Source organism: Metopolophium dirhodum, chromosome 1 (assembly GCF_019925205.1).
Source record: "Metopolophium dirhodum isolate CAU chromosome 1, ASM1992520v1, whole genome shotgun sequence".
In the NCBI taxonomy this organism is placed as follows: Eukaryota; Metazoa; Arthropoda; class Insecta; order Hemiptera; family Aphididae; genus Metopolophium; species Metopolophium dirhodum.
This window is the reverse complement of record NC_083560.1, coordinates 705,038-732,483: the sequence shown is the minus strand read 5'-3', so window position 1 is coordinate 732,483 and position 27,446 is coordinate 705,038. Positions and strand designations below refer to the sequence as shown.

General features: G+C 28.4%; 3 protein-coding genes and 1 long non-coding RNA gene across 5 annotated transcripts; 3 read left to right on the top strand and 1 right to left on the bottom strand.

Annotated features, from left to right (window-relative positions):
* Positions 1-1,582: 1,582 nt before the first annotated feature.
* On the bottom strand, positions 1,583-2,218 carry LOC132937354 (uncharacterized). Its single transcript, XR_009663658.1, has 3 exons — positions 1,932-2,218; positions 1,788-1,869; positions 1,583-1,698 (listed from the first exon to the last, which is right to left on the bottom strand). It is a non-coding gene; the product is annotated as an uncharacterized LOC132937354 (long non-coding RNA).
* Positions 2,219-3,466: 1,248 nt separating this feature from the next.
* On the top strand, positions 3,467-6,923 carry LOC132936855 (uncharacterized). Its single transcript, XM_061003642.1, has 7 exons — positions 3,467-3,680; positions 4,457-4,669; positions 4,848-4,990; positions 5,072-5,195; positions 5,980-6,026; positions 6,561-6,704; positions 6,840-6,923. Exons 1-7 carry the CDS (start codon positions 3,665-3,667, stop codon positions 6,921-6,923), a joined length of 771 nt encoding a protein of 256 aa, XP_060859625.1. The 5' UTR covers positions 3,467-3,664.
* Positions 6,924-14,103: 7,180 nt separating this feature from the next.
* On the top strand, positions 14,104-18,505 carry LOC132936241 (cyclin-dependent kinases regulatory subunit-like). 2 transcript variants are annotated; one of them, XM_061002933.1, is made up of 4 exons: positions 14,104-14,170; positions 14,333-14,405; positions 14,494-14,621; positions 18,313-18,505. In XM_061002933.1, the coding sequence occupies exons 2-4, from the start codon at positions 14,338-14,340 to the stop codon at positions 18,360-18,362; spliced, it is 246 nt and encodes an 81-aa protein (XP_060858916.1). In that variant the 5' UTR covers positions 14,104-14,170; positions 14,333-14,337; the 3' UTR covers positions 18,363-18,505. The 2 variants fall into 2 exon arrangements, with proteins under 2 accessions (XP_060858916.1, XP_060858915.1); XM_061002932.1 differs by having other exon boundaries at positions 14,134-14,405.
* A 1,302-nt stretch (positions 18,506-19,807) lies between these two features.
* On the top strand, positions 19,808-26,328 carry LOC132935890 (staphylococcal nuclease domain-containing protein 1-like). The gene is made up of 15 exons (XM_061002526.1): positions 19,808-20,031; positions 20,705-20,814; positions 21,524-21,699; positions 21,771-21,922; positions 23,068-23,235; positions 23,408-23,551; positions 23,620-23,784; positions 23,855-24,000; positions 24,076-24,285; positions 24,404-24,590; positions 24,650-24,791; positions 24,935-25,236; positions 25,316-25,562; positions 25,643-26,061; positions 26,129-26,328. The coding sequence occupies exons 1-15, from the start codon at positions 19,942-19,944 to the stop codon at positions 26,237-26,239; spliced, it is 2,769 nt and encodes a 922-aa protein (XP_060858509.1). The 5' UTR covers positions 19,808-19,941; the 3' UTR covers positions 26,240-26,328.
* The last annotated feature ends 1,118 nt before the right edge of the window (positions 26,329-27,446 follow it).

Sequence of the window (27,446 nt, the reverse complement as noted above, 5' to 3'; positions counted from 1 at the left end):
ATTTGCACATCCCTGATCACATATAGTGGCAACCACACACAAACCAGTTGCTTGGACTTGACAAATTACCTATTGAAAATAATTATAGTGTATATTGTATAATATCGTTTGAAAATTAAGATTTTATCATTACTTCTCTCAATTACCGTAGAAATTTGTGTTGTTTGTTAGGTCCTTGACAAAATGTATAAGAAATTGACTCCATACATTTTTTTTAATCCCATGAACCATAAATACAAGAGCGTGATCAACAAGTAGTTAGCTCTTAAAATCTCCAGAATCAACAAAACCATCAATAACATCAGTGGTTGAATTAAATTGCAGTCCGCCATTAAAGCACACTATATCAAATAAAATTGAACAATATCTACATAATGAATAAACAATAAATAATACACATAAAATATTTGAATTATTTTTGTCTATATATTTACCGCTCAATTGGCTTCAATTTCTTTACATTTTAATTGAGTACACTCATCACAAGAGGACAAATGCCAAGCAGAATGGATACCATTAATAAAATTGTGTTGAGTGTTCTTTTACTGGGCAAAGTAAAAAGTTTTGATAACATCCTATAGCATTTAGGACTTCTTTCGTATAGTGATAGACTTAACATTTTTTTCATCAATTCTGAATCTTCGTCCAACGGCTTGCCTTATTTGTCTCTCTAACCAGTAGTTTCATGAACAATGAAGTGGCTGCATTTATTTTATTTGAACATTTATCAGCCTAATAATTATCATTCAGTTTTTTTGCAGTTTTAAGTCTGTCTTTTACGGTTTTTGGCACGTTTACATTTTTTTAAAAGAATATTTGCCACGTTATGTAGTTTAAAACAGTAGTAAGTTGTCTCCTAACAACCCTGTAAGTCATTAAAACAAAATAATGTAATAATAGTAATTAAATACCAATATAGGTATTATTAAATATGAACTTAAAAAAAAATGTATTAAAAATACTAATCTATGTCATTATTTATCTTTTTGTTCGACCTACTTTTAACACCAATACTATTGCCAACATGCACTACATCACCATCATTTACATAAAGCATTGCATTTATATTAAGCATACGCAGTGTTGGGGAAAAATTTAACTTAATTTAAGAGTTACTGTAATGAAACTATTTTTAAAGTAATTTGATGAAAATTGAATTACATTTAGTTGTAAGTATTTTATAATTTAAGTTAGGTAGGTACTTTTTGTAATAAAATTACTAAATTACTCGTAACTTTCTTTTTTTCAATACATTTAAAGAACTGATTAATAATATAATAAATATTAACAATTACTATGTAAATGCTTCACCTAACTAAGATTTTCTGAAAATAACATTTTCTATGATTTAATATTTTTGACTATCATTAGATAATTTAATTACAATTTTGAATGGTAATTTGTAATGTAATTTAATTACCAAAAAAAGTAATTCCCCAACACCGAGCATACTGAGCATAAGCCATACCTAACTAATATCTAATATAATCATAAAAGCTAAAAGTGATGAAAAATATACTGAAACTTACTCATTAAACGTAGTAAGTATGGAGAAACATTTAAATTGTTGCAAGTGGAAGGTGTGTTTTGAAATTTATTATCAAAAAGTTCAGAGCTAGATACATTTAGTTCATTAACTTGGACCACAGCAGCAATTGAAGACATGTACTCAGTTTTATCAGTCTTTAATAATCATCTCTAATAAAAAAAATACAAAACCAATTACAATATTCAAATTCTTAACAGGTCGAAGTGCGATAAGAATGATTTCGTTAAAAAAGACAAACCTAAATGTTGAATTTCAGAGCAAGATACTTTAAGATCAGCAACTTTATTAATTTTTCGACATTTGATGTACTAAATGTTTACCTGTATTTTATAAAACAAATAAAAATATATTTTAAGGTAGTGTAATCAACTATATGTCATACCTGGTAGATTCAATGTCGGATAGGCATTTGCTTTGAGATGTTTTGTGCCCGGACTCGAACAACTGTCCTCAAAATGATCACCACAAATTACCTTTTTTTGGTTAACAGATATTACATCACTTTTACCCGAACCGACGATATCAATCCATTCCGGAAGTCACTGTTGCTCCTCGGTTTCCGTTGTTCCCAAAATGTCGCCGCCGCCGATAGCACTGCAGCTCACCCTCAACCCTGTCTGCCGTCAACATAATTATCAACATAATTTTTACAATATTATACGATACCTATTCGACAGTCGATACCGCAGCCGTTTTTTTCTGTTTTTTCAATTTCCATTACCGTAGCATTGTAGTTTGGTCGAGTAACGTATTTCGCAGGGGACACGTAAAGGAATCGTCGAGCGACCTGCAGCGACGAACGCTTCAAAAATGGCATATTCTACCCGGGACTCGGACAAAAAAATTTAATATGATCTTAAACTCAACCTACGCAACGTAATTAATTAGTTTTTTTTATCATGTTTGACATAATAATGGAGACTAATACCGATCTCGGTAAGATTAATATCGATTATATTATCTATCATGTTATTATTATTATTATTATTATTATTATTATTACTACCATATTATGTTGGGATGAGCTCTCACTCAAATATTTATGTGAATAAAAATATAAATAATATGATTATATCATATCACGTCTTATTTGTTTTCGAAGTGAAACTTCTTCGTGGATTTCGGCATGCACGTCGGACACCTGCTGCGCAACGGTCGTGGTGGTGCGGCAGTCGTCGATCCCCATTCATCAGCGCGGAACACCTGTCACGCACCGGCACCGTATAATATCATTATGCATATTTTATGTTGTACTTATCATTATAATATTGTTATACGCTTAGATCGGATTTGTTATACGGGTGAACCATAGATAATAAAGATATTATCTACATATTATAGGTATCTATATGTTATCTATATTATCTATATTATCTGTATTATCCGGGGGTGAACCATAGAATATAGATAGTATGAGGTGAACCGTCCGCCGTGTGCAGCAGCTGGTGTACGACGGCGTTTTCCGCTGATAAGCAAACGCGAGGTAAAGATAATACAATTAATTATCATTATTATGACTATTAGGGCCGTTATTAGAATGTCCCGCCAAATTATATTTACATGTCAATAAGGCTAGCGTGCAGTTAAGCGTAGCGGGGACTTTGGTGGCGAGTTTAATAGCGTTTTCCACCATACCGCACTGTTGCACCTAGGTTGCACCGATATAGCTCACTGATAATCGTCCTGGGTGCAGGCTGGCGCAAGTATAGATGAAACATAAAATCAATACTTATCACCGATATATAAAGATAATAAAGTATTTGATGGGTACCACGATTTAAGATATACCTTATATCTTAAATCGTGATGGGTACTTTGGTACTTATCAGGAAAATGATAAAGCCCACCGTCGACTGGAGCTCGTGTAACTATCAATGCACTCAGTGCAAAAAAATGGCCGAGTGTAGTGAGGTGAAACATAAAAAATTTCAACCAGTGCGCACCAGTATTCCAGATGGAACATACATTATGTGCACCAGACGCCAACAGTGCAGTCGGTGCACAAAATTATTGGTGGAACTTGTTTTAAAATATGGTTCAATTATAGAAAATAATGAGACAGATTCAAAAGTATGGAAATAAAAGGCTGCAACCTGGGAATTAATTGATGGTGCAATGGTTGTTTCTTCAGGTAAGTAATACCTATATTTTATTTAAATTGAATTGATTTTTTATAAATGTTTTTTGTATCAATTGATCATACCATGATAAATATTGTTTATTAGGTATATTCACTTAAGATTGGTACCTACGTAATATTTGTTGTTTATTTTTTATTGTGAATAATTATTCAAGGTAGGTGATATTACCAATTTATTATTGTTACCTATTCAAATATGAATGGTGATTATAATTATTAATTTAATATTCAATTATTATATTTCAATTATTATCTAATGACTATAATGCAGAACTGATATCAAGGAAAGTATAGAGTTGAATAATAAATTATTCGTTATAATATTCTACGCTTATACCTATTTTAACTACCCAATTTCCTATTATCATCCAACTTATATTTTCTTCATCCATCATCCTTTATTTTTGCATCAAACTGTTTAATTTACAATTTTGTTTTGCTGGTAATAATACAATATGCTTGTTATTAATTATGCTTATTATTATTATACTATTTATATATTTTTGAAATTAATTTTGATTCTTTCTCTGTTAATCTGTAAGAACACACATGTACCTAACCTATATTTTGCCAACAACTTTTATAACTTTTCCTATAGTGGTCTTGACTACTTGACATTTAGTTAATTTACTAAGGTGCTGGTTGTTTATTTTGGCTTATGATCTTATTTATTCTCTATTTTTTTAAACTCCTTATCTAGTTTTTTTTTTTAATGGTTCTAATTGCTACTTTTCTAATTTATTTTGAACTATAATAATGTATTATAGGTATTCAAAGACGATCAAAAGCATTAAAAAACAAGTGGGAGAAGATTAAAAAAAATGTCAAACAGCGTTTATCTGAAGAAAAAAAAGAAATATATATAACTGGTAGGGGTGTTGTCAAAACATTTAAAAATATTGATTATTATGATAATATATTAGAACTTCTTGGAGTCTCATCAACTGGGCTGGCTAGTGATTTTGATTCCGATATTGTTGGTAAGTGTAATTAATTTAAAATTATCTCTAGTTAATGTTTTTTAACTTTTCATATCATTTTATTTTTTGTTAACTTTTTACAAAATTAAAAAAATATATAAGTACTTACTAGTTTTTGATAAGTATTCTGATATTAGTAAAGATTTTATTATAATTGAATTGTACCTACATTTATTAGATTTATCCCTGAATAATTTGAGACAAACTACTACTACAACTCTTGACAACAATGAAGTGGATGATTTAGTATTTGTATTAGAGAAAACTAATAGTCCAAATATGTTTGATGATAGTGAGTTCTTCAACCAAACTACACTCAATGTAAGTATATATTAATTATTTTACTATCGGTAAAAATCAGATTAGTTAAATGAATTGTATTTGTTTTGTTATGTTTAAAAGGTTGTCACTGTTGAGCAATTAGAGGTAACACCCAGTACCAGTAGAAAAACTGGGAAAATTGGACTCCAGCTTCATTACGCCAGCCAGTTTCTGATGAATGAGTTACTGAGAAAAGAAGGTCATTGTCTGGGGGGGGGGGGAGGGGTGTAAATATAAACAAAAGACAGAGAAAAATGCATAATGATGTTGCCAGTAAATGCCTTACTTATGTTCCAATTTTTACTTTTAGGTGTATTTATACGGTCAATTTTAAATGAGTTCCTAACACCAATCTGCAATTTCCTGACACTATTATCTCTTATAGCATGTTAACCCTAATTGGAAGGATTTGGTCATTAACAGTTCTGGAAGGTTTCAAAATGATATATATACTTCCAAAAGTCCGAGTTCAGAATACCTACACGACCTTCCCAATAGGAACCTAATATGACCCTTTAGATCCTAATTTGTACCTATTTATTACCAAACTGCAGGTATTCTAATGGCTGTTACAAACATTTTGGCAGTTTCCAAAAAAATTTTAAAATTCTTAACAATCCAAAAAGTTACAAATTGTTTAATGTTTTATATTTAAGTTAACATTTTCTTCCCAGATATTATATTATTAAATTAATACAAGATCTTAAATAATATACACAAGTTTTAACGTTTTTACCCACTGACTTTGTTATAATAAAATATGTTTCATATATTAGTTGTTAATAAAAATAAAAAATTTCATATAAACAAATATTAATTTATATAAAAAAGCATTTTGAGGCACAACTCTTAATTGGTATAAAAGAACATAATATATAAAGTATCTTCATAGGAATTTTCAAAAAATTAATTAATTCCTGGTTACTTACCTTTTTTAGTTTTTACATCCTCAGATAATTGTTATTAATTATTTCTGTGTGTATCAATAGTTGTAATTAGTGCAATAGCATATGTAATAGTATCAACTTTAGCCAATGTTAGTACCATAATATACTTATTTTTGCTACACAATATATAGGTGTACCTATAGCATAGATAAATAATGTTCATTAAATAAACATAAGATACTAATATAGGCTAAACTTTAAATTAATAATATTATAAATTTATTGACTATGATTTGTATTTATAAATGTAACTGTCTGTATAAATAAACAATTATTTTATCTAGACTGATGATTTCAATTTTTGTCTGTAAACTAAATATGTGTACAGTGTTTATTCTTATAGTAATAAAGTTAGTATTTGAACTTAATATTTGTGGAATATATTTTAACTTCTTACAATATTTATTGTTTCAATCAGTGACATATTTCCAGGAGAGTGGCTGTTTGTTTTTAAATTAAATTCAAAGTAGGTAGTATTAACACAAAATACTACAATTTAGACTTATTTGCTATATATAATTATGAACAATTTTTTTGAAAATTATAATATGTGTACTATAATACTTACGTATGTTTATATTTAATAAATAAATAAATACATTTTATATATATTTTTAACATAGATCCAAAAAGACTGCATTAATGAAAACCTTGAATTTGATGGTGACCTCGGAAGACTTGATCCTGTTGTTGCCTTCGTGTACCGTTGCAAGATGTGCTCTCATCTTGAACAAATACTTAAAAATGACGCTATTCAGTTGCAATTTGTAAGTGTCTTCGCTCCTCCTCATTTTAATTACCATCATCATTCCTTAGATCATCCTCCTACTACTTATATGCACTTATCTAGAAGTAATTAAAAGAAGTTAATCCCTACATTTTGTCCGTCATTTGTTTTACAGAGAACAGATGGCCGTTTTGCTGGAGAACAGACACCTCATGTTGCCGGAAGACACACTGTTAGCTATGCTGCAAGACATCATTAAAGCGTTGCCGCAGTTAAGGATGTTGGTGTAAAAGTCAGACGTAGACATCCAGCAATTCCGGGGTACCAATCTGGCATCTGTGAGTGAGCCATCCAAGACACAACGCATCAGCTAAGAATGGATGTGGGTGAAGTTAGCAATTGACTCAGCCATTGATAATTTATTTCACATAATATTAGCCATGGCAGATTCATACGATGAGTTGCCTATGGTATGCCCCTCATCCAAGTTTAAACCACTAATATAAATCCCCTAGGACAGTTTTTTTAAACTTTTTTATCCGTGGAACTCTTTTTTATGTCCACTTTTATCGTGTAACCCCTTATTTTTCTTTTAAGCTTTCAACAATAAGTTATTACAATTCAGAATATTAGAGCCACTATTATCATTTTATGTAAGGATTATTTGCATTAAAAATTATGATAATTTTATATGATAATGTGTATACTGTATTTAATTCAATAAATATTTTAAATAACAGACAAACAGGACTTCACAAATATAAATCCTTTTTTTTTTATTAAAAATCCAAGATCTCTTATTCCGAATTTGGTATTATAGTTGTTTATGTTAAATTTAATATACAGTCTTTGAATTTTAGAAATACTAAAATTAGTAGAAAACAGGTTTGCTGACTGGATGACAGAATTAGAGGTTAAGTTGTCTAAATAGATAGAGGAAAGAATGGATGGATTCTGTTTAAGATCTCGGACATATTTCCAAAAACTACTTGGAGAAGTTGAAAGAGAATTTTCTATCTCTTTAAAATGCGATCTGTAGTCGGATCTAGAATTGAATTTGCATTTTGCTCTTAACTCTGAGAATATAGATAGTCGGAAAGTTGCTTAGACCTGTTTATATTTTAGGTGAGCTTTTTTTGTTTTATATAAATGAGGCTCTTAAGATCACCAGATACCCAGTGAGGGTATTTGGGTTCAATAAATGTCTTGAGTGGAACAAACTTGCCAATAGCCTTAAGCAGAGCGTCATTAAATACAGCGGCATCCTCAATAGAGTATTTTGAGAATGTGAGCAGCAAGTTAAACGATGATAAATACTGAGACATTGAGACGTTGTCACCTGATTTAAAATCTAGGTTGGCGCGAGAGTTATAGTTGTTGAGTTTATAGTGGAGTGGGAAAGTAATTAGCAAAGGAATATGATAAGCATCAGGACTAACATAGGTAGTCCATAGTTACAAAATATGAAATAATAAGTATTATAAAAACAAAGTAATAATAAACAAAAGCGGGTAAGAGGATGTCGCACTGCTGTACAGTAGGTTATAAGTGGGTCAATGGATTGTATTAAACTTTAATTCAATGATATAATATTGTTGTATAAGAAAAATGATTCTTGGCAGAGACGGTCAGAATCTAAAATACTTAAACTGAACTACAAAACTTAAAAAAATATTTTAATTAAACTAAAAAATAAGAATAATGAACGAACTCTTAATATTAATACTTCATAAACAATAGTCAATAACACAATTTAGATGTACTATAAGCTTACTAAAAAAATAAAAATGAATACCGGATATATGAATTAAAAAGCGTGTAAGTGGGTAACGCTTTCTGTACATTAGGCATCTAGAGAGTCACTGTATGTGTTAATTAAAATTTAATGATATTAAATCATTGTTCACAAAAAAAGACTCTGAGCTAAGATGGTCTGTCAGCCTATTATATTACTAAGTAGGTATTTTTAATGATATTAATGTGATTAAATTAATTTATTCTACTATTAGGCAATAGTACTACAGTAGGTTAAATTCATTCTTGTTAAAAAAATTGCATTTGAAAATGTGATTGTATGTATAAATTATAATAATATACCTATTATCTAGGCACTCTATAAGTTTCAAGTAAACATGAATAATATTTTTAAATCACAACAAACTAACTAAAATCTTTATACTTGGTAATAATTTGTAATTTTATCCAAATTTAAACTTAAAATAACTAAAAAAATAAATACTGTGTTAATAAAGTTTGTAGATTTTTGGTTACAGAATAAAGTACAAACTACTATGTATACCTTCTTACTTGAAACCTTAGTTAAATTCTCAATCCATATCTACAAAAATTGAATATTTTCAATTTGAGAAATGTTGTCAACATTTTAACAATGCTTATAAAAAAAGGCATGCCTATGTATTTTTAAACTGATATTGTAACAATGTGATAGTACCTAGTCTTTTATTAAATTTTCAAGCTTTTTGACCCAGCAAATACAATTGTATTGACATTTATAGAAAAAACTAAAAAAATTGAAAATCGAAAATGTCTGTGATCAAATATAAATATTTATCAGTAATAAATTTCCATTTCTGTTAAAAAACTGTTTTTTAAACATATTAATACATTCATATTTTATTTGTATTGAAATGTACAATATTATGCTTTCATCGTTATATAAAAAATTAAACTGAACCACAATAAAATTATAAAATCGAATGTTTAAAAGATTTACTGATCAGAAAACATATGGTTAATTTATTGTATTATCTTATCATTGAAAAAATTAAAATTGTATCATAGTCCAGTTTATATAAAAAATTGAAATATTATTATTTAGTAGCTCTCCTAAATTTAATTTATGATGGTATAATATTTAAAACAATAATAAGTTATATGATGTGTGGACTATCTATGTGACCTGATGAATTTGACCACAAAAACCAGTTAGACCAAGGACTTTTTAATTCACTATTCATCATTCATGATTTATCTACAGCTTGTCATTTTAGTATCCATTTCAAATTACAAAAGTTGAAAATAATTTTAGTATTTTACTAGGTTAGGTTTATATTCGATTAGGCTAAGGTTATACTACAAATAGAATTAAACAACATTACTGTTACTATACATTAATAACGCCCCGAGGAGCCAACAGTACAGTAATAATATACTAATATTATACATTAGATATAAACAAAACTTTACAAAAGTACCTACCTAACATTCAATTGAGTATTGTAAACACAATTCATTAACAAAATCTATAAAAAGTTTAACGTTATATAAAATGGTAATAACATTTTAAACTAAAGAAAAATGTTATATATAACAACACTGTTACATTAGTTTAGAAAGTACAGACCAACTAATTATTTCCAATAATTGAAATATGATTTTTTTTTATAATCAAAGAATGATTCACTATTAGTTTATTAAATAAGATATTAAGTTTATTAAGTTAGTAATAATTGATTTATATTCTTATTTTGGAATAGGTACCTGGCTATATTATTTAACTTATTAAACTGAAAAAGGTTTTAAATTATGTGTTCAAAATGTTATTAAAATTATTACAATAAAAAGATTCTATATTTTTTTATTTATACTTATCTACAATAGTATTTGTTATTTTCTATTAGAAGTTCTAAAAGCATAATATACTTAAGGATAAGATTATTTGTATACTAACATTTAGATCAAAAGTTATAATTTTAAACCACAGTATAATTTTCTCAAAATTTGATGAAAATATTTACACGGGAAAGTAGTAGGTATTCATGAATAATAGTTTTAGGAGTAGCATATAGGCAATTTCTATATTTTTTGCTGTTAAAAGAAGTTTAAGGGGCTCCAATCGGTCATGTTTTAAGGAAATCAATATGATGACATTATAATGACTTGTATAAATGTGTGCAAAGTAAACGAACATAAGTATATTTGAGTTTAATCTGTAATCGTTTTCGGTCATTATTTCCTAGAAATGTCCTGAGTCATAACAGTAGGACCGCATAACATCACTCGGTAGGTCGGTAGTTATATTTTATATTCGCCGTCAACAAATTAAGTTACGTACTCGCAGACATTGGCAATGATATTAAATTAGATAAACTTTTTTCAATTTAAAAAAGTGGTTTTTAAACCAAAAAGCCAAACAAAACTGAAGGAATTTGATTTGACGGATTTAAATTTTTAAAACTTATTTTCATTGATTACCAAGTTTAAGTACTAGGTTTCGGTCAAGGTGATTTTGAATATCTATTTTTTCAGCTGTGATATCGATGAATAAAAATATCATATTTTTGTATTTATATTATTCATTATGACACTAACAATAATTGAAATATTAAAAATTGCCTCTTGTCAAACCAAGTAAACTATTGTTAATCAATTATAATCCGTTTAACCAAATTCCTCCAGTTTTGTCTCACTTTTTAGTTTTTTTGATCGACTGGAGCCCTCAAAATATCAATGTTTTCAGTATGGTTTTTGAAATTCTAAGGTAATTTAATAGCCAACCTTGTAAGATTGTAATTTGAAAGACCAAAGTAACATGACGTATAATGTATATATTATATACCTAGATAAATAAATATAGATAATCATATACGATTGCATAAATTAGTAAATTACATTAAAAAGATCAATCTGCTAGGCGAACTGTTTGGATTTGTAATTTGTATAGATACTGAGACACGGTTAAACTTATTATTTCCAAAAACTACTTCAAAAGATTCGAAAATTCAAAATAAATTAAATTGAAGTATAATTCACGTGATAAATGAATACATGCAAATTGTTTGATATGATCGAATGATTGAAACAAAATTTTAATCAATTGTATAAGCAATTTTTCATATATTTTAACACTTTAAATAGATTTATTTTTTATGTGATTAAATCCTACTAAATATTTACTGACGTACCCAGTTGCCAAACGTGATTAAACATTCAAACTTATGTAAATATAATAGTTATTAAAGTTTTGTGGCAAATGTATCTGGCGAGGCCACGAGCGATGAATGTTGAGATCGTTATTGACAGTCACGACTACTTATTATACTCAAATGAACTGATTTTGCGTCAGAAGCAGGGGCGTATTTAATGGGGCCATGGGGCCCGTGCCCCACCATTTACCGTATTTATTACTTTTTATTACATTATATTGAGAAGGAAAATATGAGTTATTACTTATATCTATGTATAATTTGAAATTGTCGTTTGTGCCCCCTTCCCACAAGACATTTCTAAATACAGGGGTGGTCAGAAAGAAAAACTTTATAATGCTAGAAATCTAAATTACGAGACACATCAGTTGTTATTTGTATGAGGATGACACGCATAGAAGTCGTACAATAAGGTACATATTGAAATATGTTTAAACATTTTTTCTTAACCAATATTCATACAATATATAAATAAATAATATTATATATTATTATAGCCTCCTGCAGGTATAAATAAATAGTTAAAGAATTCCATATTTAGTGCACAGTAAAAAATAGAGCAATATTATAAAGAATGTTTTTATAAAATTAATACATTTTATATTTGAAAATGCAAACAAATTTGTATTTTTTATTTTTATATAAAACTACTGACTTGAGTCTGTTGAACAATTGACTGAGAAGTTATAACTACAATACATTTTTTTACAAAAAAAAATTAATTTTAAGTAGCAATTCCATTTTTTGTATTACATTGTTATTTGATTTAATATTTACCATTACTTAAATATATATATATATTTATGTTTTTTTAAATGATATAAAATATTTTCAAACAAATAAACTACTTGATAAGTATATGTATTTATTTTTCAAGGTTTCCTGGTTTAAAATAGGAACTATGTATACCTAACAGATTTTTAATAAGTATAATATTTATCATCTATGCTATACCAAAAATATAAATATTTATTAATTATAATTAGAGATATTATCTAATTCATATAATATTGTTAATTTGTACTTAAAAAAAATTATTAGAATTTATAACATGAGAACTATTGTATATTATATTTTATTTCAATTCTTAATTTTATTCAATAATCGTTTATCAACATTGAACATTGTTCTAAATATATTTAAATATTAAGATCAAAATTTGATATATATATATAGTACTTTTCTTCTATAATTCCAATAATTGTATAAATTAACATTTTTAAAAAGACTACTTAATACAGAATATAATTTTGTAATTTTGTATACGTATTACCTATATGATTAAGTATTTATTGAAATTAAAATCAGTCAGAATATTTGTTTTTTAAATGTAAATAAATGTTTATGTACCAACAATACCATTTATTATATTAATTATTAGACATTATATGTACTATTGATTTAATATAACTCACCATTTTAAATGCTATTAAGCTTATTATATCATTTATTTTGTTGTTTATTTATTTTTGAACATCTTTTTTTATGATTTTAGAAAATATATTATAGAGTATGGGCAAAGATATAAATAATATAAATATGTTTAAATTTTTTATTATTAAATGAAGTGGAATAAAACTGGTACTATAGCAGTTACAATAATATAATCATATTTTGATTGTTTAATTTTTAATGCCTAATACCTAATTGTACATTTTTATATTATATTCTATGGTTTTATTATATTCTATAATAATCGATTTTTAACAGAGGATGGTGTAGGGCCATGTCGAGCGAGGAGGTCGGTGTCGGGCAGTGTGCACACTAAATTTTTGAATTTTTGACATCCTATGTGTTTTTTACACTGTTTTCAGGTGATGCTGATGAAAATTGTAGTAGCTCATTAGTTTTGAAGCTATAGTCATTTAAAGTTTGTCGTTTTACGGTTTTGGTTGAATATCCGAGATTCTTCAATTTATTGTTTTTCGTACCTAGAGTCTAGGCCAGGTCATTCGCACACCCGTACAATTTAAAACGAAAAAATCAATCAATTTGCTATGACAAAATTTGTTACAGTTAAAAAAAAAGCGTAATAGTTAATTTGGTTTTCAAGAGTTCAAATCCTGAACCACGAATTCATGTGTCAAAATAACCATTGGGCCAGTGGGCTACAACATATTATCACTAAGATGAAAACGAATTTCAAAAATTTAACCAAAACCGTAAAAACGACAAACTTCAAATGGCTGTAGCCACGGACTAAGATATCCTAATCAATGGCTATAACTTTTAAACTACTGATCTGCGTCAATTTTGGTTTGCACCACCTTCTTCAGTATTGAAAAATATAACGAGATGAAAAAAAAAAATTCTAAAATTTAGGGTGCCGACCGCCCGGAAGAGTTGAAAAATTCCGAGTATAAATTACTTATTAACTCGCCACAGCAATAATTATGTTCAGTTGTTATCAGTTCTGTATGTTTCATTACTTTATTGATATCAAACTCAACCGTGATCTCTTATCACGCATTATCTAAGCGCGGTATAATGCCTATTATCAAAGCATTATTTATTCATTTCTGATTTTTCTGCCCAAACGTTCGTAGTTTGTTATGTTCGTGTACGTCTTGAGTAAACTTGAGTAGACATATTAATAATTTAAAACAATTTATTAATAATATGTCTATGATTGTGTACCTACCTATTGTAAACCATTATTATTGAGATACCTAGTTAATTTTGCAATTTCTTATCCGTGTTTCAAATTTTCAATAATTTTCAGCCAACATGACGTCATCATCTATTGAAAACATAAAATATTCAGCAAAGTATGAAGACGACACGTATGTTTACAGGTATGTGTGTTTAATGTATCATTATCTTTGAAAGTCTTGTTGTAAATTTGTATTTGAATAATAAACCGTTGACTTTGGTTCTTGACAGGCACGTAATTTTACCTGTAGATTTGGCCAAAACCTTGCCTGAGACTCATTTAATGACTGAAACGGAGTGGCGAAATATTGGCATTCAAATGTCAACCGGATGGAAGCATTACATGAGACATGGGCCAGGTATGTATCATTTTATTGTTATTGATTTTGTTTATAAATATACTTGCACAGTCTTACATATTATGATAGTACCTACAATATATTTTAATTTCTTCTTTTTTTTTTATTGTTTGGTGTGAAGCATGACAAATTGTGTAGGTAACATGACAATTTTTTTATATGCATCCTCCGTTCTTTAATTTGCCTAATTAAATTGCCTAATTCTCCACATCTTATAACATAGAACAAAATCAATCAATGTGAAAAAACTGTGATGATACCAAGCTAATTTGTTATGGTATGAAGTATGAACTAATAAATACGTTGAGTACCTCAGTCGACTGTGACATTGTCCTTCATGACTGTGTCGACAAATTGTATAGGTAAAAAAAAACCTATAAAAATAGGTTATAATTTAATTAATTTGTGTATCAAGGCAATGCTTCCATTTTTATACGTGTCAGCCAGACTTTGAAACGTCGCATTGCCAATCTGACACAAATACATTTGGAAATATGCTTCAAATACTATGAAGCACTCAATGTGTTGGAACAAATATTATCAAGGTTGGATCTTGGTGGAGGGGAATTTGGGGATTTATCCTCAGGCGCATAATTTTCGTGAGCATATTAAGGTTTTAAATTTGAAAATTGAAAATTTAAAATGGACTTTAAAACAAAAATCTAAACACAAAATAATATTTTACTGGAAATGTGTAATATTGAGTATGTGAATAAAATAATAAGCTATCATAATTTATCCTAGAGGCTTTAAAAATAAAAATAATAAATGAATAAAATAAAATAATTTTATTTTTAATCGAGATAAGTAATAACTAGGGAACGGATTTTATTGTAATAAAAAAATCAAAATATGTACTTATTTTTATTGAAATATGTAAAAAAAAATCAAATTATGTAACAACCGCTTAACAAAAAATATAAAATATTGAAATCTTATCTCTTTTCTAATTATTAAAACAATAAGGAAAATAGGATACTAGGAAATAAGTACCTAGGTAAATGCCAAAATTGCTAATCTTGTTAATTTAGTTGAAGCAGATAATGTTTAGTCATCAAAAATAAAAGAAAAAATCAAAAATTACCAAAATATGTACAAATTATGTACTTATTTACCAAATATGTAAAAATATGTAAAGTAAATTAGGGTTTATTTTAATTAGAATGATCTTAATTGTACACATTTTTTATCAGATTAAAAATATCTCATTTCAATACAAATATGTGTTTACAATAAAATCCGTTCCCTAGTAATAACTGAAGACCTAATATCCTGTCATATAGCAGAAGATGGAGTGGGCTGAACATGTTTGGAGGGCAGTGGAAAAGACTATAAAACGAGTTACAGAAGGAAAAATTGTGGGGAAAAGACCTTTAGGAAGACCTTGAACATGATGGAAGGACGTAATGGAAAAAGATTTAAGAATGAAAACATTGAAAATGGAGGATGCGAATGATAGGGACCTAAGGAAATAGGGGTGGCAGCGATGGATCTACATAGTGCGCTAAGTTGTTAAGAAGAAGAAAAAAAATAAAAAAATAACATTGATTTAAAAATTAAAAAGGACAAATATGAAATAGGTACGTAGTGCCGTGGAAATACCCGTCCGCAACTGTCAGCTGGAGTGTACATGTCTATATTCTATCATAGATTAATGTATTCTCCGATTAGTGATATAATAAAGTATGGTAAATAATGATATCGTTTTCTTGCATATAATATATATTATACACATGTATACATATTAATAAATTATATACATTTTTAGATCTGAGCGGAGTGAGAGATCTAGTGGTTTTACAATGGTTATTATTTTTTTATTTTTTTTTTTTTATATCCTGTATACACAATTTCTACCAGAAGTAGTGCTTTGATTTCAACACATAGTATCTTTTCTTTTAGCAAATTGGATCAAGATGGTACTTTAAAGAGGTTATTTTTCGATTTTCTCAATAATTATTTAATGCCACGGGAAAAACCATCGACAAATTACAAAAAACCGCTAAAAATGGTATTTTAATTTCCACCATAGAACCGAATAAAAATAAAAATAACGATTTTAGTTATTTTGTTGTAATTTATAATAGTAAATCAACATATAGGCTATAATAAAATATAATTACAATATAAAATATCCAGACCGATGAACTGTCCCCGCTCAGAATCGTTTTTCATACACAATGATATGATATCATTGAATTCAAATTTAATACATTCCATTATACAGAGACCCACTTGTTACCTACTGTACAGCAGAGCGACATCCACTGACTCGCTTTTTTTATACATTATGTAGATAGCTATTTAGAACCTAATCTCAAAAATGGCACTATTAATTGTGATTCATTGTTATGTAATTTTAAATTAACAATTAAAATATAATATTTTTTTAAATGTGTACTACACTAAATTATGTACTACATAAAATGTTGCTTACTACTGATTTAATTTGTTTTCAGATTGTTTATTAAATTATATGTTCATAGGTTTATAAAAGTCTTTATATTTAATAAATGAAAATAAACTGAACTTTTTTATTAATATCACCATGACCAATGGCCACTAAATAAATGGAATATAATTTGTGTTTGATTTTTAAATAAAAGTATAATACAAAAATTAATTTTCTTGATAAACTTGATAGTACAAAAGTACAACATAATTAAAACAAAAATACTACTCTATTGATATGCCTAGCCCAAGTCAGATTGAATATTATGTTTAAATATTATATAAAAATAATTTTAAAGAAAATTTATATTCTATTTGGTACGTTTTTTTTTATTATAAACTGATTTTTTCATCTAATTAATTTTTATAGTTCAAGATGTCAACTAAACAACCGAGTTCTTATTATTTTGGTCATTTATAAAATGTCGAATGTAGATATTTTAGTATATACATTTAATCCAAGATAAAGTAAATTTCTTTATCATGTTATAAATATATTGTTATATGTTACAATTTTCAGTACATAATTACGTTTTTGTTTCATTGTATTTTTTCCATACCTAGGTATATATTATTAAGTGTTGATTGTAACAAATTTAAAAAATTTAGTTTAATATAATTTTGTTATGTTGTAAATTAAATATTTTTCCTTTACGTAAAGCTTTTTATATAAAAAGTAAACAATGGATACCTAATTTAGATTTGTTAATAAATAATTCTTACATGTTATTATTATCAATATTATTTATTCTAAACCTGAAACTTAGAAAAATTGACCGCATATTTTAGCTTTAAATACACCATTAAGAATTGCTTCTAAAACTATTATTTGATTAGTTTAAAATATAAAATGTTTCATTTTTAAGTCAAAATCATTTAAATTATTTGTGGTAAATAACTTATTGGTCCAGTATATTGCGAAATGCTTTGTGTGATCAATCCTGTGTAAGTGTGCTTGATTTTTTATAAAAAAAAACTAATTCTGGTCATCTCCCTGAAATGGGCATATTATTTTCATTTTTTCCTGGTGTTGAAAAGCTAAGATGCATGCAAATCCGTATTTAAGTAACAAATATTGAATTAAAATTCTTATCTAACACGTTAGCTTATTTTTTCATATTTAAATATTTCATACACTTGTTAAACATTAATAATTTTGGCATGTATTATTTATCAAACATCAAATAGTATTAGGTAATATAATATAATAGTTTATATTATCTTATCATTTTTGTTTCAGAACCTCATATTGTGCCATTCAGAAGATTGAAATTTGATATTGATGAATAATTATTATTATTTTTATATTTACATTTTTTTATTCCATTTTTTTTCTTTTATATATTATTATTTCTTGATATAGTATATATTTTAAATAATTATCTATTCTAAACCATAACAATTAATGTTTTTGTTTTGTGTGTTGTATTAAAGTGTAATATTATAATAAACAACATTTTTTTTAAAATTAAAATAAATTAAATTATTTAATATTATTTATTTAACTTTGATATTTATGTTCCAAACCATAACTGAAAAGTTAAAACAATCAAATTTCACTAATTGTGTTACCATTATCTAATTATGTCTTTTTTTCATGCACAACATCATTTTTTCCAATATTACAGAATCAAACAAGTATAGAGTGTATAATATTATACACATCATATCAAAATATGCAGTCCACATCTGGCTTGCTAACAAGTTTTTACTGGCTCTATCTGGAGAGAATAATCTAAAAATAAGTATTATCCTATTAATTTTTTGTTTTTATAAAGAAGGATGTGCATATTTTACATAGTCCTACAATCAATATTAAACATACTATAACTACTTATTCATTTAGCAATAAGTACATTTTGTGTATAAATTATGATTTATAAGCTTATAACTAGGGAACAGATTTTATTGTAATAAAAAAATCAATATATGTACCAATTTTTATTAAAATATGGAATAAAAAATCCAAAATATGTAAATATCAAAAAAATAAATTTTTTATAAATAAAAGTGGTACAAGCAATGTAGGTATGTACTATGAGTATTATTCTGGAACAAGAATAACATAATATTGTTGAATGTTTACAAATAAAAAATTGTGAAGGTTTGGTCGGAAAATACACTTGTATTGTCTAAAAGACCGATCCACATGAATAGATGTGATAAGGGCATAATTCATATTTACTATATCAGAAGAGTGAATTCAATGTTCAGAAATACTTGTTCATTTATTCCTAAGTTTGATTTTTGACAAAATTGATCAAATTAAAAATTTAAAAACAATTTTGTAGTTAAAAATTTATAAATCGTTTAACTTTTATAGCTAAGGATTGAATATTTAAAACAAGGTTCATCTACACTTGCACTAGCCTGCACCCAGGACGATTATCAGTGCAACCTGGGTGCAACAGTGCAGTATGGTGGAAAACGCCATTAGTGGTTGATGGTAACTACCAACCAGTGCCAATGTAATGGCAAAAAAAGTGTAAATAGTTCGATAAATCCGATGGATAAAGCCGCTGTATCCGTATAAAATACCGTTGGCACCCTTGGACACGTCTCAAAACAGCGACGCTCGCCGACTGTGGTTGCCTGCGTGAGTTAGTGTGAGTCGATTTGCCCGGCTAGTACCCCCCCTCCCCCCTACCGTATTACGAGTTAGGTTAGCGACGCCGCCGATCTAGACGTTCGGATAATAAAACCGCTCACACGACAACCTAATAACCGATCGCTCGTTTTCGCACCTTTTCGCCAACGCCCGCCATCGTTGTCGAACACGTGACAGCGCACACCTGTAACGCACCGGAATCCTGGCCGCCGCCCTTTTGCGAACCATCTTCACTCAACAATAATATTGTCTATCGCAGCCATGAGCCCAGTCACGATGACAAAAAAGCCAGCCGATGCCTTGTCCTCCTCAAAGGAACCCGTTAGGGTCTTCGAGGGAATCGTCCATCAGGTACGTCATCGAAAGACCAAGACGACGTCTTGTGTCATACTTACCCGTGTCGCGGACCGCTCTCGGCCAACCGATTCGTCTGTGACTTAAGTTCTGATATTTGTGTTAGCTGGTATTTTGAGATATAATTGGGTACCTAACCTACCTACTCTGTTTTATTTAACATAAAATATTCCCAGGTACTGGAGGTTTTCATCTACGTGTTTGATATATTACAGTTAGGCACTGAGTACTTAAAGGGTACATACTACTAACATTATCTATTAAGTTTTATTTCAATGGGTGACAAACAGTTAGGATAGCTAGATTATATCAATGTTTGAAAGCAATTATTTTATATTAATCTTGTTATAAATGTAATTATTAAAAATGTTATGAATAGTGCCCAACTGTGTTAACTCTTGATGAATGTTAAATACATTTAGGGCCGTTCTTACAATGTCCGGTTAAGTATCTAATAACCCTTACTGACAGAATATTTTTTGTGTTACAAATAGAATTCTGCCGGTTAGTTGTAACTGACACCTAGCCGGGCTTTGTAAAAATAGTGCTCAAAACTGGTATATTTTCTTTTATAACAGAATATTGGTAAATACATTTTAAAAGTATTTCAATTTTTATTAGGTACTAATAATTTCTATCCATTTATAATTTATAATTTTAATCTGTACAGGTGAACTCTAGTGATTCTATCACTATCCGCGAGGAAGTGTCTAATGGTTATCCAAAAACAAAAACAATTGTTTTAAACAGCATCATTGCTCCCAAATTTGGCCGTTATGCGTGAGTATTTGATTATAGTTATATTTTATAGAATTTTAAACTAACATTTAATTTATTAATTGTTCTCTATTTTCCATTTAACCCAAAATCGTTTGGTTATTTTTAAGTGCCTAAAAATTATTAGCCAAAATGTTTTTCTATACTTAAGCTGAAGTATTCTGTATATTTGAATTCATATTTATAATTTGGACTAAAACAACATTACCTACACATATTTTTAACAAAATGGATGGATATTTTTTTACAGTTAATGGTTTTTGTAAATCAATTATAAACATGTTACAAAGATCTCTTAAATTAACTCACTTGATGAATATACTTATTTTTATGATCATCTCCAATGTATTAATATATTTTTTTAAGTCCTATCATCTATTATTTAACTATTTTTATATGAAAATTCTGAAACTTCCTGATGTAATTTTTGATCAACTCTTAAAAAACCTAAAAATAACCTATTCATTATAATATATGTTATTTGTTGTCAATATGGATTGTTTCGTATAACTAAGGTTCAAAACTGATATGATAGTGATAAAAAAAAATTGAGTAATTTAATCATTAGATTTTTAAAATCTAAAAATTGATGTACTTAATGGCTTGTTGCTAAAAATTGTAAGGTGTTTCCAATATATAAAATAAAATATTGTGTCAATATACAAAGGAATAAACTCGAGATAAATAATATATTCTGTTTTATAATTTTTAGAGCAAAAAATGATACAGCATCCAAAGGTACTGATGATGAGCCGTTTTCATGGGAAACTCGTGAGTTTCTTCGTAAAAAGCTTATTGGAAAAAAGGTATTTTTGAAAACAGCTGGTCAAGTATGTGGTGTTGGAAAGACAACTCGATACTATGGTGACATCTTTTACCCAACATTGGGTGAGCAAATTTAGTTTTTAATGTGTATAATATGTATAATGAATAACTAAACCAATATTTTATGCTTTTAGACAACAATATAGTAAATGAGCTTGTTGAAAATGGTCTAGTAACTGTAAAAAATGTAAAGTCAAATAACCGAACTCCTGATATTCAAACCCTAGTGGACCTTCAGAACAAGGCTAAAGCTGCTATGGTAGGAAGATGGGACCCCAATGCTAAGGTATTATGTTATTTTATGTTCTTAAATTACAGTAAAAGCAAATATCAAATTAACATTTTTTAATGTACTCTCCATTACAATATAATATGAAAATTATTTCATTGCTGGGCCATCAGGAATTTGGAAGTTTTGACGGTGGGCCGCTTCTTCAAAAAACCATTTTATATCATAAAATTATGATAAATTTTACATTTTTTTTTCTTCTATAGAAGTATATTTACTCTGTTCAAGTAAAGAGGACCTTACACATCTATTTTTTTCTCCGTCTTACAAATGCGTAACATAGAAAATGTACGCTCAGCAGATCATGTTTTATCTCTGTTTATTTAAAAATTGGAGTGAATCTACCTATCATGAAACTTGTTGGTAAGAAAATTATGTGTGTTTATGATAGTTCAATTGCTTAACGTTATGCGTATATAATATAGTGTAAATTAAAAAATGCACACAAATAATGTTATTACCTTACATTTTCATAATAGGTTAGGTTAGGTTAGGTCAATTCACTCTAAAATTTAAATTAACAGAGCTAAAGGTGATCTGCTGTGCGTAAATTCTCTATGTTACGAACTTGTAAGTTGAAGACAAGAAATATTTGTGTAACGTCCTCTTAAGAAATATAATCGATGGCGACCTATTTTTTTTGGGCCGCAACCAACAACGGCCGTTTGTAACCTCCATCTATCTGTTTTTTGTTAGCACTTGTAGTAGTAGATAGCTCTAATAAAAAAATACCACTGGGGACGCTGAAATCAGCAGCCAGTTTTCATATCCCCGACTATAGTCACTTTTCTTATGTCGTATAGATACTTAGGACAAATACATAAATTAAGACTTGTAAAATATGTGCCTACATAAACTGTTAAAATAGTCAGATCTTCAAAAAATAATGTATAAAATGTATTTTACTTATGTTAAAATAACAATTATATATTTCGGTTAAAATTCAATATTTGGTGAAATTAAATGGGTCGGTACTTTTGTATTTTCCTAAGCTGAAATTTCTCCTCGATCCGCCCATGTTTTGTTGTATTATGATTTGTCACCTATGTTTAACAAAATGTATTATAATAATGTATTGTTGTACCTACTATTTTAATAAAGCATGTGTTTTCAAATTATTAAAATATTTTCCTCTGATATAGAACACTGCAAAGAAATATAGTTCCATTGATGACGTTAAATCATTTTTTAAGGAAAATTCTAAAAGACGTATTAAGGCTGTTGTTGAATCTGTTATTGACGGAACCACGATGAAGCTGTTGTTGTTGCCTGAAAGAAACATGATCCGTCTTTACCTTTCGGGAATCAGGGTAAGATTTTTTTTATTCATAAAATACTTGCCAATACAGTATTATATTGTTTAGTGTATACATAATTATTTCTCTAAATTATACAATATTTTATTATTTATATTATATGTGACAAATAGTTGAATTTGTTATTTACTTATATCTAATATAAATACTAATATATTTTATATAGTGTCTACCAGAAGATGTAGAATTGGGAGATGAAGCAAAGTTCTTTGTTGAAGTTCGTTTACTGCAAAAGGACGTCGAGGTTACTTTGGAAGGAGTTCTTTCTAACAGGAAAGATCCATCATTCTTTGGAACTATCCATCATCCGGTACATTTTAAAATTATTTTTGTGTAATAACTATTTTTTATAAAATTATACTTTTTTTATTTTAAAAGGCTGGTGAAATTGCTGTTGAATTGGTTAAACAAGGTTTCGCTACTTGTCAAAAACATAGTATGAAGTACTTACACGAAAGTTCTGAGAAGCTCTGGACAGCTGAGAGACAAGCCAAGGAAAATAAATTGAGGCATTGGCAATCGTATACATGCACAGGGCCAGAGGTATTATTGATTAGCTAAAGAGTTGGTGTTTAAGAATTTTTGTTTACTTGAGAATGTTCTTTTGGCTTAGATTGCTGAAAAGGAAATAATTGGAACCGTAATTGAAATTATAAGAGAAGAAGGTCTGATAGTTAAGCCTTCCCATAGCAACAAACTCCATAGAATATACTTTTCTAACATCAAGCCGGCCAGGCTAAGAGTTGAAGTACCAAGAGGGTATTTATTTCTACATTTTATAATTCTCTACATACATAACACAAATGTGAACAATTTTTGATTTGTTTTCTTCAGTGAACCAATTGGCAACGGTCAACCACCAGCTACACAAACCCCGCGGACTTTAAGTAAACATTTTTACGAGATCCCTTGGGCTTATGAAGCTCGTGAGTTCTTAAGGACACGTTGCATTGGAAAGAAAGTAAATGCTTCTGTAGATTACATACAACCCAAATTTGATAAACTTGAAGAAAAAATCTGTGCCACTGTTACAATTGATGAAATGTAAGGTTCTTTTTATTTTTTTATCAATAATTAAAGTATTGTTTAGTATAATTAACGGATAATTTAATTTTTTAGCATATTATTATTATTTAATATGCTTGTTTATTGTATTGTTTAGAAACCTTGGTGAAGAATTAGTAAAAGAAGGTTTGGCAACTGTTATGAACAACCCACGGGATGACCAAATGTCCCAGTGCTTTTATAAATTAAAGAAGGCAGAAGAAATCGCCAAACAATCTCAAAAAGGGCTTTACTCAAAATCCCCTCCCCCTAAACTACATATCACTGATTGTTCTAGTGCTGCGGTAAATAAAATTGATTTTGTTCGAGGAGAAATAAATGTAATAATTATTTATATGTTTAGGAGTTTGCTCGTGCCAAGGCACTTTTGCCTAGTCTCCAACGTTTTCCGAAGTTTGAAGCTGTGGTTGAATACGTTGCAAGCGGTTGTAAAATGCGTCTTCACGTTCGAAAAGAATACTCATTTATTACCTTCCTTTTGGCTGGTTAGTAATTAGTATACATTTTGTTTACGTTTGATTGATTTAATATTATCTATAATTCATGTTGATTAATTCCTCATATTTATTTGAATTAACATTTATATGAATTTTGATATGTGTTATTTAATTAAAACTTAAATTTTTAGGTATTACAAGCCTAAGTGACGAACGAGCTATCCACGGTGAAGCACCTTCAGCAGCTGAAGTATATTATCAAAAAGCATTAGCGTTTACGAAAGAAAAGATAATGCACCGTGAAGTTGAAATCACTGTAGAATCCTGTAGTAATCGTGGAAACATGATTGGATGGCTGTTCGTGGGAAATGTTAATCTGTCAGTGGCACTTGTAAAAGAAGGACTGTATAGATTACACAGGTCAGCTGAGCATTCAAAATACTTCAAGCTTTTGCAACAAGCAGAAAAATATGCAAAGGATAAGAAAATTAACGTACACATAACAATACTTAACGATAAATATATTTTATTCTTTTACACTGATTAATCTTGTTCTATACAATTTATTTTAGTTATGGAAGAATTATGTTGAGGAATCAGTGGAAACAAACAATAACAGCAACAAACCTGTTCATGAAGAAGTGGTATCGGAACGAAAAACCAACTATGATGAAGTGCTTGTATCAGAGGTCAGTCCTGAGTTGCATGTCTACGTACAACCTGTATCAGAAGGACCCAAATTAGAAAGTCTTACTGACAACTTGGGGAAACACTTTAACTCTAACCCTCCTATTGCTGGTTCTTACTGTCCAAAACAAGGTAATATTTTGAATATCTGTAATTTATTAATTTTTATATGATGATTAATTAATATTCATGTTTGTTCTATATAATTTTAGGAGAAATGTGTGCAGCTAAGCTTAAGGAAGATCAACAGTGGTACCGTGCCAAAGTAGAAAAGGTTGCTGGCTCGAGTATTCATGTCTTCTATATTGATTATGGTAACAGAGACATCGTGATTGCTGAAGAGTGTGCTAATTTGCCACCAACTTTTAAAAATGATCGACCGTTTGCCAAAGAATATGGATTTGCGCTTGTGAAACTACCTAAGTGGCCTGAATATCAAGAAGATTCCATTGCCGTTGTTCGTGATGAGTTCATTAACAAGAGAATCAGCATCAATGAAGAGTATATTTACGACAATCTTACTCACATTACTGTGAAAGATGCCGACAAAAAAGAGGATCTCGTCAAGAAATTGGTTGAAGAAGGATTCTTGTTGGTTGAAAGACGTCAGGAAAGATATTTGAACAATATGGTAATAGAAATAATATTTATTGATCAATTTTCTTTGTATTAAATCATTCCAACTTTTTTCTATCTAGATGTCTGAGTACATTGAGGCTCAAGAAAAGGCCAAGAAGAATCGGTTACATATGTGGGAGTATGGTGACATCACAGAAGATGACGCTAAAGAATTTGGTTTTCCTAAATAAATGTTCCTTTTGTTTTAATCATCATTAATCATCATGTTTATAAAAGTATTGACAATTATTATTATTATGTACTTATTATAAATCATGTATCAAATTATAGACTTTTTTTATTAATAATATTTCTAAATTATAATCACTATAAATTACAAAAGATATATTCATTACTTTTACTAAAATTAAATGAGAACAGATTAAAAAAGATTTCAACTTTAAATAAAACAAAACTTAGAGATCAAATAAAATAGATACTAAAATAACAGTTGTACAGCATCAAATTTTTTGATTTGACAATCAATTTTGGTAAAATAAATTGAAAAAGTAAAATAAGGTAATTTAATTAAGTTATTAAGAAAAAGTTGGTTTTTCCACCTGTTGTTTGTCAACCAGTTTGAAATCACGATCAATTATTGCAAGTTGAACCACGAGACTATGACATTATAGACCTATTAGTAGTATACCCTTCCTAGCGCAATTCTCTCCACTCAGAAAAAATCATAAAAGAAAACAATGTACAAAAAGAATAGAAAATTGATTTTAGTACAAGAACATCTCAAAGCGATACCTTTTCATAAATAAATACAAAATCATTATAAAATTAATTTAACACAAAAATATTGACAAAAACAAATTTCAAAAAAAAATGCAAAATAGTTAGTTACAATTAAAAAAAAAAAAAATGCAAAAACACATCACAAAATGATACAAATAATAATTTAACATAGAGCCATCAGAAAAATGAATAGATTTTTAATTTGTATTATTTAAAAAACAATTAAGCGAGGTGTCTAGTATTTCACCAGACACCACTTATTCTGTACTCATTTTCAAAATTAAACACAAAAACATCACATTATACATTTAACACAAAAAGTTCAAAAAGCGCGAATATTTCACAAAATAACTTAGGGGTCCCGGTGCCAGTTTTTCAAGTTTTCCACAGTTGAATAAAATTTTAAAATCAAATTTTATATTTTAGTTGTCCCCTCAATTATAAGACTTTTTTCCTTATCTACTACCCGGTACCTATTTAGGAGGGGTTGATAGGGTATATTATATCGAAAAAAATGACTACGGGGATAACTCTCAAGCTTTGTAGAATTGTCGGATTTTGATTATTTCAAATAGTTGTATTAAAAAAATTGTAAAAAAATGATTTTTATCTTGTATTTTTTTAGACACATAAGGTTTGAGAATAAAATATTGAAAA